This window comes from Sparus aurata, chromosome 21 (genome assembly GCF_900880675.1).
Source record: "Sparus aurata chromosome 21, fSpaAur1.1, whole genome shotgun sequence".
Lineage (NCBI taxonomy): Eukaryota > Metazoa > Chordata > Actinopteri > Spariformes > Sparidae > Sparus > Sparus aurata.
The window spans coordinates 16,594,797-16,608,417 of record NC_044207.1 but is presented as its reverse complement, the minus strand read 5'-3'; the positions used below and the strand labels follow the sequence as shown (position 1 = coordinate 16,608,417).

The following is a 13,621-nucleotide window of genomic DNA, read 5'->3' as shown; positions in this document are numbered from 1 at the left end:
TCTCACGAGGTCAGCCAACGGTTGACAGCGTTTGACCTTATCTATTTTTGAAAGGATGGAGATTTATCTGGGGTCTTCTGGCGGCCTCCCTAGCTGTTTCTCACACTGCTTTACGGCGGCATTAAAGCCTTATCCTCCTTCTGGTGCCGCTCCAATCAGACTGCAGTCTTAGCCAACGGCACAGCTGGGAGTTGGCAGTTAGCCTGAATTTCTTTGCTCCGTGTTTCACTCTGTTGTGACAGAGCACGAGGTGGAGGGCCAGGGCATGAGCGCCAGGAGACTTCTTGTAAGCTGATAGAACGGCATGCAGAATGTCACACCGCAGACTTGATGGTGCCGCATTGTTTGCCACCATGGCAACCATGCATGCTGGGAGGTTGATAATTAAATGAATTAAATGATAATGCAGATTTGAGTGTGCTTCCATCCTTTGCACAATGGAATTGTAATAAGGCTCCTATCCTGTCGCCATGTTGTCCACATTATGTGTTTTATCGGTGTACATAAAAGGATCGACAGAATGCTGGTTTCTGAAATTCCCTACAAAGGCGGAGAACTATAAAGTTAGGGAAGATGAAAAAAAGTGAAATGTGATGAGAAAATACACTGTCTACGGACAAAACAGTTTTTTTTTTGGCTTTCTCCATTTTAACTAATTTGTTCTATAACATTTACTTCATGTTCTTTATTCACTGTCCATAGTTCAGGTGAATGAGTGCATATCTGTCTGCTCCCTGTAAATCAATACCTTGAACTAATCTTTGGTTTAATACATTAAGACATGCAAGGAGCTTAAACACGCCACATCACACAAACTCCCCCAGAGTCAAAAGTGGGGATGAGTGACTCATTCTCTATTTTAGCAAGACTAGCGTACCCTGGTTTTTCCCCTTTATGCTTGGATTTAGCCCCCAGCCTCTTTAGATTAGATCAGATCTATGTGGAAAAACAAACTGAGTGTAAGATGGTGATTCATGAAAATTGAATATTTTTCAATAACAGAAAACAGCTAGGGGGGAAAAAAAAATGCAAATTTAATTTTAACTTCTGGGGCTAGCAGTGGCAAATTGTGCTACAGCTTGATACATCTTGCCTAGTTCAGTGACTCCGAACATTTTTGAGTTTCGACCAGTGAGTGTCCTTTGAGGAACTACTGTTTTTCTGGATACAACAATGAGGACTCCTCGAGAGGTTCAAGTACACGCTACTTTATTTTGCATGACACATATCGGAACTGGAGACTATATTTCTCTGAAAGAGGAGCAAAAAACTGAAAATATGTTTTCACCTCTCTAGCTGGCTTCGCAATAATTTAATGCACCAACCGGCTCCACTGCTGGTCGAGCTGTAGGTGACTTGATTGGTTGAAGACGATTAGACATGTGGTTCGTCCAGTAACCTGCCAGGTGCTTTTTGAATGTGCCTCCCCGTCTCTAAATATTTTCTAGTGGCGCATTTTCAGATGGCTCTTTGTAACAAACCATCTGGCACACCAGGTTATAGTGTTTTACAGAAATTGATCATTTCATTATTGGACAACAGTGTTAATGAAAACTTAACAACCTAGAGTCCAAACCACACATTGATTCAAATAAATGCTATATATATATATATATATATATATATATATATTTTTTTTTTTTTTTAACAGTACATTTATTTTCATTTACATTTCTGCGAGGGCATTCGTGCATATCAACAGTCAGTGGCAGTCATGAGCTTTAACATGCAGGATGCAACAATAAAAGAAAAGGATATTAAGAAGACTGCTTTGTAATATAAAACAATACAACTCTCGGTGCCCACAAATTAAGGCTTTGCAAGTGTTTTCTGCCAGTTGATCAAGTAGTCTTACGGTCACACACAATGTGTTTTGGTTAAAAAACACTGGATCTTCGCACAACTGTGTTTGTTTACAATGAAAACTCCACAGGGTACCTTTAATCTTCAGTGTCCCCAGTGGCGCCAGAGGATGGAATTACAGAACATTGAGAATTCATATCCCCTGTTACCCAGGAGGCAATTATCCCCCATCCCACTGGCAGAACAATACAATCAATCACTGTAATTTCATTTGATCCTTTGGCTGTTGCCTGTTTATGCCAACGGAGTAATAAGTTTAATCTTTATCATACGCTTATCGAAGGCATAACAAATAGAGAAGGGCTCTCAAAAAACCTTTGATGAAATGTTATTACACAGAATGAATCATAGAGATGGGTAAAGATTCGCTCTCCAATCTAGTTACGACCGGGGCTTGCACGGTCCCAAAAAGCATTTCATACTCTAATAAAGAGGAGTGAATAGGAAAGCATAAACAGGGCAGGAAGCTGAATGAAGAGCTCCACATGCCCTCACCACTCACTGTCTCCTCAGATCCACTCAATGGACTCCAAATTGACCTCGAACTCAAAACTGGAAACTAAAATTTTCCTGAGCTTCATGTTGATATACTGTAAATGCTCATTACTGTCAGCAAGATCATGTAGACGATAGAGAATTAAGGTAATGAAATATACCGGACATCTACGCAGTAGTAATTTGTTTAACCAATTTGGTTTATTTCTCTGGAGAAAAAAAAAAAAGTATGTTTGTTGAAGAAATTAATGGTTTTCATACAAAGCTTGTGTTTGCTTGAGGCGGGTTAGCTAAAATGCAATTGTTAGTCTTTAGTGCGAGCCACAGAGCTCACGCTGTTTGGGTATTCAAAGACCAGAATAAGATCCATTATTTAGTGTTAAACGAGGCTCTTGTTTTGATGCAGTACAAATCTAACTGCCGGCAGAGTTTGAACCATAATTAACTTGGGCTGCAAATTAGATGCACTGCTTGTTGTGTGCTAATTGCTGAGGATTTATTGAAGCGAGTGTGGGAGGGGAAGAGGAAAGGGAAAGAGAGGAACAGAGAGAGAGAGAGAGAGAGAGAGAGAGAGAGAGAGAGGTGTAGTTGCTCCCAGACATATATAATGCGATTAACAGCTGCTTGCCATTGCAGGGCAAAATTCTGGCGACAAGCAAGATTGGCTTCTTTCCAAGTGATGCTGTGAGGCCTTGCCCATGTGTAAGTGTGCATATTTTTTCTACTCAATAAGACACATTAAGTGTGATTACAATGCATTCAGTGGATAATGGCTACTATTGATGTCTCGGCGAAGGAATGCAGCCCTTTTCAAATGCACCTTTTCGCTGCAGAAGACTGATTTAAGCCGTTAGATGTGGCTTGAATATCACATTGCAACAAATGACCTCCACCCCTCCTGTATCGACTCCATTAAGACACAAAATAACCCAAATTCTTCTCTGTGCCAGGTTCCAAAACCTGTTGATTACTCGGCCCAGCTCTGGTAAGTGATGAAAGCAAGTGGCTGTAGATTGCTAATGGCAACCTAAAGTCAGTCTTACTTTGAAAATATTGATTGTTTTGATTGTTCTCATCCTCATGTTCAGAATGATTGATTGCAGTGTAAGTGCAGTAGTTGTTCACGGGTGGTTCAGGTTTGCAGGGCCCATGGAGAGATACCAGGCTGAGGTGGAGCTCCTGGACCGAGAAAACGGCACCTATCTGGTTCGACACCGCAGTAAAGAGTGCACCGAATACGCCATCAGTATAAGGTAAGTGATGTGACGTCTTGTTTTTTCATCTATTCCCACTGTACGCCCGTGCGATTTTCACTTCACTCCAGTTTTACCAAGAATAGTCGAATAAACCCAACACACGCAGTCAGCAGCAGTCTTGTGGGCACAAACACCTTACTGTGAGAGGCGAGTGGCAAAAATCATTCAAAATGCCCACATGCAACAATGGTGCAGTATCTGAAAACAAACACTTCATCAAATGTCGTAATGGATGGGCCACAGCAGAAGGAGATCACGCTGTGCTTCGCTCATGTCGGTGAAAACCAAGGAGTTGCTGGTGAATATTATTATCATCAAGCGCTGCAGCTGAGGGATGGGAAAAGTTTGACCAGTCTGATGAATCACATTTGATACTGAAATGCAGATGGTTGGGGCAAGTTTCAATTTTGTTTCACCCAAATTGCAGAAATAAAAATGTTCTCACTCACCTGCTAGTGGTGTCGAGCAATTTGTTTTGTCCAGTTTTGTTTTGAGATATCTGTCTCAGCGCTTTCAGCCACTAAAACAAACTGTACAAACAAAAGAAATACCAAACCCAGTTTTACTTGTTTGAAATTTTAATGCATTATCATCGCTACAATTGTTTGTTATGCTTTGAGGGAATCATATTATGACTTTCGAAATTTTATACGAATGGTTTGGATTTGTTGGAGTTTTTGCGTTACAGTGAGTGAGTAAACTATGAGACTACCCACGAAGTTACGACTGAAATCTTACAGAGCAGCATTGCGGGCACTGCGCTGCTGTACGCCCGTTCAGGCGAACAACCTTCTCTTACATTCTAATAGCTTTAGCAGTATATCTGGACTAAGCCTCCGGAACACTCTGGTCACGTGCAAAATACATGTACGGGCAGAGCGCACACAGGTGGGCATGTACTTTAGTCGACAGGCAGGTAGCCTGTTCAAATGATTTCATATGGGCCAAATTAAACGATTCAGTGGGCTAAGTAAAAACCTGTGATATCTGCCGGAGCATTTTGATTGATTGATTTCTGTCAAGGTGTTGAGAGATTTTATACACATGTGAAAGAAAGTGCTTCTAAAAAAATATTTCAAGTTGGGCCCACAGTTTAACCTGTTTAACCTAATTCCCAGACCTCTCTCTGAACTGTTTTCAGTACAGTATAGAAGCACCAGTCCAAATGAAAACCACTGATGGTGTGATATGTTTCTGCTTCTGGAAAGAGATGGAAGGCTTCTGTTCTGTTGATGTCACAAATCTTCAGTGCTCTCAACATCAAACATGAAAGTCTGACTCAATTATACTGAGATGTAGGTAGAAAGCACAAGTGCTCTTTGACCTCGGCAAAGAAAACCCAGGCTCACTGTATGGCTTGACAAGTGAGAGAACATTTTCTTTTCTTCTTTGAGTTGCCCTTCCTGTGTCAATGGCACCAGCTTTGTTTGAACCTTACATCATACCTCAACATTGTTGCTGTTCATTTTCGTTTACCCTGATGGCCGGAGCCCATACATCTCAGCTGAATGCAGCCTGGGGAAGAGGTGGAATTGGATGATCTTTTTAACAATCTATCTATTGTCTGTCTCTTCTGTCCAGACATCTGTTCAAGGAGAGCCTGATAGCTTTGCATCATACTATTTCGCTGCTCTTTGGCTATCAGTCCTAGAAATGTATGTCAAAAGAAAGATAGCGACGCACTCAAATTGTAGATGAAACGTTCATTCCTTTGGGCCTTAATAAATGGCTGTTTAATCTGCGAGTTCAGTGCCTCGGTATCCCCTCTTTTGAAATACAACGTTGTCCATTTCACTAGCGAAAATCTTTCAGGCTACATCAAAGCTCGTTCAGTCTTTTAAAAAAAAAAGAAAGGACTGTCGAGTCCTCCTGACCTGGCATGACGGCTCCAAGAGATTATAACGATCGAGGGTGCTCTCTGAAATAGTGTTTGGATGTTCAGACTATTTAGCCAGTGACACACCATTGCAGCCCATTTGGTGTGGTAGACTCATACCATCCCTCATTCAAAGCTTTGATGTACGGGGCCGGTTTCTGAAAAACTCCAATCCTAATTGCCTGTCTCACTGCTTAAGATCATTATCGGGATGGCCATCTGAGATAATGGTGCTTTATACAGAGAGCTGCTTGTAATCAGCTGGAACCGTCTAATGTCAAACAGCACGAGTCGTCCGTTGGTGTGTGTTGAATGGTGTTTGTGTGTGTGTATGCAGCCATGGGAGAGCCAGTAGGAGGGAAGAGAAATTCAGCCTTCACCAAACATAGCTCGTCTGTCTCCATGTGTTATGCAACATATAACTCACCAAACATCAATTATGTATTACTCACCATATATTTATAATGTATCAGTGAATCTGCATTGGAAGATTTACAGTATGGATCTATCTCCAGTGTAACTTGTGCATCGCCATATGGGAGGCATGCAATATACAGTGCTGTGCTTGCAATCGGCTTGACAGGACATCCCCACTGTGCCTGCAGTATGTATGGACTAAAAAGTGTGCACGTGTATTCAAGGTTGGCCCTCAACCAAGTACTTAGCCTAAGCTATGACTTTCACATGACATTATTATTTAATCATGTAATTATTGAATCTGGCCTCTACTATATACTCTCAAATACCTTGGAGAGTGTTTTTATAGTCAGTTGGGATCTATCTTGGACTAAGTGAGCACATGAAATGGCGTCTCCCATGAGAGGGATGTTTGTAAAAATAAATAAAATAAAAAGGTAAAATAAAATAAATGAAAAATAAATTATATTGATAATAAAGTTTATTTATACAGCATGTAACTAAATAAGGTTACAAAAAAAAAAAAAATCACAGCTTACAAAAAGCGTTGACAGAATAGTCAGTTATGGTGATTATATAACCTGATTCCTTTGTCTTCTCCGAGTTGAGCTTCAGGAAGTTACAAGTCATTCATTTCTTAAAGGTAGTTAATCACTCCATTAAACTGCTCGGACAGCAAGCAATAAAGGACAAGTAGATTTGCGTATCGTCAGCATAGCATTGAAAACAGACCCCATTAAATGACTAACAATGTTTCTTAAAGAAGCATGAAGGGAAAACAAAATGGGGCCTAGAATAAATCCATGAGGCATCTCTTGCCTGTTGACATCATTTTGAACCAGAATCTGCAATCAAAAGCAGGGCTCAATCATGACATCCACGCTGTTCTTATACCATGAACTCATCAAAATGTTTTTAATTTATCAGAAAAATGTTACGTACATCAGTGTGATGAGAACGACCTAAAAAACGGTTGTTGTGTTCATAAAATTGCCAGTGTTCATACTGAATATGCTTGATTTTTGCGTGATGAGCAAGTAATGGAGACTATTGCACAAAAGACACTAAGACGCAGCTCAAACTTTAAAATTGTTCTCTTTCACCGCAGACATTCTCACATGCATAGCAGGAAAACCAGAAAACAGAAAAGAAAAAAATGCTTTGTTGTGATTCTTTGGCGCACCTTTTGTATTATTTCCTGTCAGTACAAACTGGTAATTCTTATAGTAAAGTAGTTGATTGATTGGAAGCCTGCGTCTCATTCATCCTCCACAGGTTCAACGATAAAGTCAGGCACATTAAGATTCTGACCAAGGATGGCTGCTTTTACATCGCTGAGAGCCGGCTGTTCAAGACCGTGCTGGTAATGGTTTTAACTTTGTATGGATTTTTGTGCCCTTTCAACTCATGTAGCATTAATGAGTACAATCATTTTAACATTACTCTACTTTTGCAGAACTCTCTTGAGATAAACCCCTACATGCATGTGGACATTTTCATTTATGAATGTGTCTACCTGGGGTTGATGTTTGTGTGTGCCCCCAGAAGGCAACAAGTGCATGGTGTAAGCAACTGTCTGTGGTATTGTGGGGCAGTAGCTAAAATTATCATGTTTCTAACACTAATGCTTATACTTGAAATGGACAGATCTAAAAATACAGTACCTGCCCTGATCAGGAACACACTCTGGTTGCTGTTGTATTGTTAAGACTGAACAAGCACCTTCCTCTTTAAAAAAAAAAAAAAAAGTATTTTTTTACATTTGTACACAATACCATAAACATTTACACTAGCTCATTGTTGTTTTTTCGTTTCTTGGTCCTTTTTTCACACAGGACCTTGTGGAATACTACAAACAGTACTCTCTGAAGGAGGGTTTCAGCAGTCTTGACATCACTCTGCAGGTCCCCTATAGGGAACCTTCCAATGGAAACATGCCCAGGGCCATTACTAAGGCTGGCAGTGGTGAGTGTGCTTCACAAACATCCAGGTTTCCTTGTCTGACAGGTGGAAATGCTACCAGTTCAGTTAGGGTCTTAAAGTCAAAAGTAGTAGTAATTTTCAGCATCTGTTTTGAAGTACCTGAGGGATGAGGTTTTACTACAACAGTTGAGTTAAAGAAAGGTGAGTTTGTTTTACCTGTTTGTAAGCCTCTTTATATGACCAAAAACTGTGAATGGAAACTTCCCCAGTCATCAAATAGACTTAGCAAGATAAGCTAAGGGGAATTAAACACTTTGCTGAAACTGCACTCGCTCTATTTTGCTAATACACTGTACGCCCTCACCTCGAAGAAAAAAATGTTGCGGCTTACATTACAAAATCATGCTGACAGAGCATTAGGCACTCAAATTAAAACTGTTTCGATACCCGAGGCAGTCCTGTCTTTGACGTGTGAAACATGCTAGAAATATTTAGTACAGCATATTGAGCTAACACGATTCCCTACAGGAGAGCGCAGCGTGGAAGACAGCAGCAGTTTTTTTTTTTTTTATGCGAGACGTGCCTCCTCGGTTTTGTTGGATTTATCCTCTTCTCTCATAATCAGAGGTCAAAAGCGGTCAAAGACAACATTTTAATACATGTATCATGCCGTTTAGATTTGACCACACAAACAAGACCACATCTCTCTGTAACTGGGCTTAGATCTTGGTCAGTGAGTGTGGTTGTGAAATGTTTGCGATTGTCTTCAATATCTTGCATCTTGCATATCGTGCTCAGTGCAGCTGAATGATGTAAATTGTCTCTGCAATAATTCTATCACAATGACTGTGATCATTTGTTCCAGTTTTTATTTGATCAAGATGACACTGATTGTAATCTATCACGCTTCTGTTTATTCATGTTAAATGATGCGATGGATCAAAAGTGTTGAAATCTACTGACTCAATTTTATTTATGAGAAAATAAAACAAAAACAATGCTTTATATTTTGCAAAAGTCTCAATGAAAAAGGAAAAGAGGCTACAAAATACAAGTGGATCATGCTGCCAGTATTGTACCGTCACCGTGAGCAGTTCAGCAGCATCTGTGATTCCAACCTACTGATATTAATAGGCATGAATAAATGCATTCCTGCGCTTACGTTCAACAAGTCCAGCCATGGCGTCATTACGGGCCCTCGGAGACACAAGCAGATGGTTATTCACTCTCTGGAGATGAAGAAAGGGGGGGTCTTGAGGAAAAAGAAGTGGGGAAGAGAGGAGGGAGAGCAGGGGAAAGGCACGACGAGGGGGGGAAAGGCAAAAGGAACTAGTAGGAGGAAACATGGAAAGAGTGGGAGGCAAAAATGTGGGACACAATGAGAGAGACGTTAGCATTTGTTTTCCATCAATGTATTTTTATACACAATTTGAATTTTCACATCAGAAAATAAGGGTTGGCAAGCTTAATGGGCAATGAAACTTCCTTGTCAGAATAAATTCTGATGCAGTCAACATTTCACTCACCTGACTGATCCTATCAATAATAACCCGCATAATTAGCATTTTTTATTCTTTTGGCCCTATAAAAAGTTTGCTTCAAGTTCGCTTGACCATTAAATGGAAACAGCTATTGACATGAGAAAGGGATGAGCCATTTGTAGCTTTTTGAAGTGGAGTTTGATGAAAAGACTGATACATGCCGAGCTAACAAGCACCGTCTTCACTCTCGCTTCTTACATAGTATTCATACACCAGAGCTGCTTACATCCAATAAAAGCCAGACCACCTTGAGATGTGCCCTACCTGATGCACACTTACTCTGCATTTGCACCTGGAATTAAAGTGTTTCTTCCTTACCCGGATGATACATCCAAATGCAGATAGCATGTTAACAGCATGGTAAAAAGGAAGACACGGGGTACAAAGGAACAGCATGAGGTAAGAGGGATAGAGGTAGAGCACAAGACAAAAGAGGAAGTGAGAGAGACAGTGAGTGAAGGAAAAAGAAAGGAGCCTCGGCAGCTCACCAGGCTTGGCAGAGAGGTCCCAGTTAGGGCCCAGTGCCCCAGGCAAGCACCAGGAGCCTGCTACTGCAAACGTCACACTCCGCACGCTGCTCGGCTCTGAGATGGCTTCACAATTTTCCTGACAGGACATGACATTTCACTTGGGCTGGCAGCGGAGAAAACCGTGTGACAGCCGCCTGCTGACACACTCCTGGGGGATACCCCTTGTCCAACCGAGGGACTGCGCCTGTTTCCACAAAACTGGGAAAAGTTTGCAAATATGATCTGATGTAAAAGAGCAGGAAGCAGCTGGAGGTAAACTGTCTTAACATAAAGAGAGGCATACGTGTAAACAACCACAGCCGAGGCAAGCAGCAGAGGAGTCTGGAACAAAGTCAAAGTTAGCCCTTTGTGTCTGTTCGGATGTAAAATTCTGCTACATCCTTGTCCCTCTGCCTCCTTTGGCAGCGTCGGTCTCCCAGCGCATCAGGCTTCAAAGCAGCTCTGCAAGAGGTGTGTTTTTTGCATCGCTGCCATTCACGGCGCTTCCTTCTGTGAGAAAGCCTTGACAGACCCGCCGTTGCCTCGGTGCATTCTGGGATAGATTATTATTGCCTTAAGTCGTCCACCCCCATAGACAGACTTAGTGTGGGCACCGCGTTCTCTGTCTGGTAAACAGCCTCTGTGGAAAGACAGATGTCATGCCAGAACAAAAACGCACATACACACACACACACACAAAATGGTTTGAATCTCAAAACAGACACCTCATAGCAAAGAAAACAGAATGTAAGACTGAGTAAACAATCACAAGCTGCGGAGCCGCCGAAAAAAAACATCAAAACTCGGGAGTAATTTGTCTGGAAAATACCCCAGCCAGCGTCTTTAATTAAGTCTGACTGAGTGTTTTTCATCTGTGAATGCAAGAGCGGGGAAATCATTAAAACAATCTTTTGCTTTCTGTCAGGCGGATCATTCTGTTGTTAACTGTCGGTGTCATCGGGATCTACAGCTCTGTTGTCTTAAATGAGTGGCTGTGAGCGAATCTTTATCGGAATGAGAACTATCAGATAAATATTTAAAAAACAACAGGATGAATAGGCTTGTGAGACTGAAATGTATCAACTTCTTGTATGAAACTCTGAACATACAGTATGTGCCTGTTTTATGCCTTATGTACTTCCTGCGTTTATGTGTGTAGTTGTTTGTGTGCACTCCGGCCACACAAACACTTGACGCATTTCGGCCTGCATTTACTTATCCCTGTGGGGCAGTGGAGGAACGCATGAAAGCATATTGTCGCAATGACAGGAGGTGGTTTTCTCGGTGGGGCTCAGATGGGATTTCATATGGGTTTCCCAGACGCTGCCTTGTCAGGGCGCCATGCTGTGCCCAGGCGTATACTTACCCCCATGCTGCTGCTTCGTCTCACCTGGTCTGAAGCTCAAAAGGTTGTTGTTGTTGCTGATTATTATGCAGCGAGACCTGGGGGGGGGGGTTGTGGAAGCTATACTACATGGTAAACGTATGCAGACAGCTGAACATCTGATCTTTACACCCGTATGTGATTCCCGAGCATCTCATTCTATGCTGCTACAATAGCACCAGCCCACATGTCTGCCGCTAAACCACAAGAGCATCAGTGGGGTTGGCCACCGCTGTCGGGCAATAAGGTTCAGACAGAGAACAGTTGCGTGTTAACACAACACAAAGGGACTGCGTTGGTCGGGGCAAGTCGCTTCCTGTACCGGTGGGATGATTTAGAATAAGATCCAGGAAGTCTGAAGGTTTTATCAGAAGCACTGCGCAGAGATTCATAAGATACAGGGTTTTACAACTAAATTATGCAATAGGAACAATAATGAGTTTGATTGCTCGTGTCTGATCTGCCACTGCAGCTCCATGCTGGATGTCATTGCATCCAAAGGTGTTTGATGGACCCACAGACATAGAAAAAGCAGGACACTGATACTTCAAGCCCAAGTATCCTGGATAGGAGCCGCGTCAGGGTGCAGCGAAAGCCAGGCAGGAAGTCGTTCACAGGAACGGTATAGAGCATTCGGTCAATTTTCAAAATAAAACATTCTCTGCAGACTCAGAATTTGCAGCACAACGGTCAACGTCACAATTAAGAAGAATAGTCACACTTAAAACAGACAGAAAAGGACACCATTAACCATGTGGCCTGCTCATACATGGTAGAAGCACAAAACTTAAGGAAAATTATGAAATATTCACAACGTGAACACATGCAAGGTCAGGGTAAAATGGATGTCCGCACACTTTTGGACATGTGCATAGGTTGGTTACTCAAAACCCACCTTCTATTGGTCAGTATTTCATTGATATTTCAGAAATATCATGCGGTAAAATGGTAAAATGACAAATGTCTGATGCTTTCACTGTTTTGCCCTCCATTCTCTCATTTTTCTCCCACCCGTCCTCGCTCTCTTTTTTTTTGTTCTTTGACTTTGCCAACTTTTTCCCCTCTCTCTCTCTCTCTCTCTCTGTATCTCTCTCTCACTCCTTTACCATTGCTCACACTCTCTTTCTGTCAAACTTGTGTTTACTTTTGCTTATGTTCTCTCTTTGCTCCCTCTACGGCCTGAACCCCCCATCACTCGCCCCGTTTCTCTGTAGTTCCTCCTGGCGGCTGCAGCTTTGTTCCTCCCTCCTCCTCGCCTTTCTGGTCAGGTACAGGTACAGCTTTTCTACTCTCTTTGTCTCTCCCTTGCTGCATGCCCACATTTCCAGGTTTGCAAAGATGTGAAGTGAATTGTTTTTTTGTTTTTTTCTGACGCTGTTAAATAATGTAGTCTAATGATTCTGCTTTTCACATCATATCGTACGGATCGTACGTCTTGCCATGTGGGAAAAACATGCTTCCATAATTTGAATTTGGAAATATTTTGAATTTCTGACAGCTGTTACTTCTTCTGCTTGGTGAAAATGACTGCAGAATTGTCAACAAATAAGTGGGGAAAGAGCTGCAAGGCCACCATTGTTGGCATTTACATATTCACTAAAATCAAGAATACAGCTAATTAAAAGTTGGTATTTTTATTTGCATGATTTCATTTCTTAATAAGCCACAGCAAATATGTGACACATTAAACATGTTAACTCAGGTTCAATATGCATTTGAACAGAAGGCTTGCAATGGCGGTAAGCCTCTTGGAATCGTTCTTTGTAATTCTTCCGAGCCAGAATTGCAGGAGGTTTTCTTACAGCGTAAGAGTCTCCGTCCGTCCTGTCTCTGTGTGCACAGTGCATGAGCATATGTACATATGCACGCATGCATGTGTGGGCTTGAGCGTCAGTGTTGGCATGTTGTGCCTGTGTGTGCACAAAGGGAGTAGATGTATTCCTTTCATCCAGCCTATCTTCCCAGCTGTGTCACCTGTATTTCCACAGATAAGGTAAACAAACCCATGCTGCCCAAGAGTTCACATGTGATATCAGCCTTGACCTACATGTGTAGGAATACCCTTGTATAACCTGGAGTGCCGATGCATTGATGATGTGTTGAATATTAACTTAACTAATAAGATCAACACACGACCACGATAACCCAGGACCAGGTCATCTCTACTGTGTGTTTGGCACCACCGAGCTGGGCAGCTGTGCATACATGTCTCCTCTCTCACTAGTGAACGCGATGAATTCCCTCATCGGCATCTCTGTGTTTTTTTTCTTTTACACTTACTATGAATCACGCCCAAGAGACAAGGCTCTTTGCTGCCTTAGGGTTAGACATCTTATTGTGGATAATACCTGTGAGAA

At 41.9% G+C, this 13,621-nt stretch overlaps 1 protein-coding gene across 4 annotated transcripts in view; it reads left to right on the top strand.

The window, feature by feature from the left end:
• The window catches only part of LOC115573165 (guanine nucleotide exchange factor VAV3-like), a 51,542-nt gene that overhangs the window by 34,454 nt on the left and 3,467 nt on the right, over positions 1-13,621 (top strand). For 2 of the 4 annotated variants that reach the window (XM_030403831.1, XM_030403833.1), the window contains exons 21-26: positions 2,995-3,060; positions 3,309-3,343; positions 3,495-3,611; positions 7,183-7,270; positions 7,743-7,872; positions 12,479-12,538. In XM_030403831.1, coding sequence (XP_030259691.1) covers positions 2,995-3,060; positions 3,309-3,343; positions 3,495-3,611; positions 7,183-7,270; positions 7,743-7,872; positions 12,479-12,538 — 496 coding nt within the window. The remainder of the gene's footprint in view (positions 1-2,994; positions 3,061-3,308; positions 3,344-3,494; positions 3,612-7,182; positions 7,271-7,742; positions 7,873-12,478; positions 12,539-13,621) is intronic. The other 2 variants (XM_030403834.1, XM_030403835.1) reach the window with 2 other exon arrangements.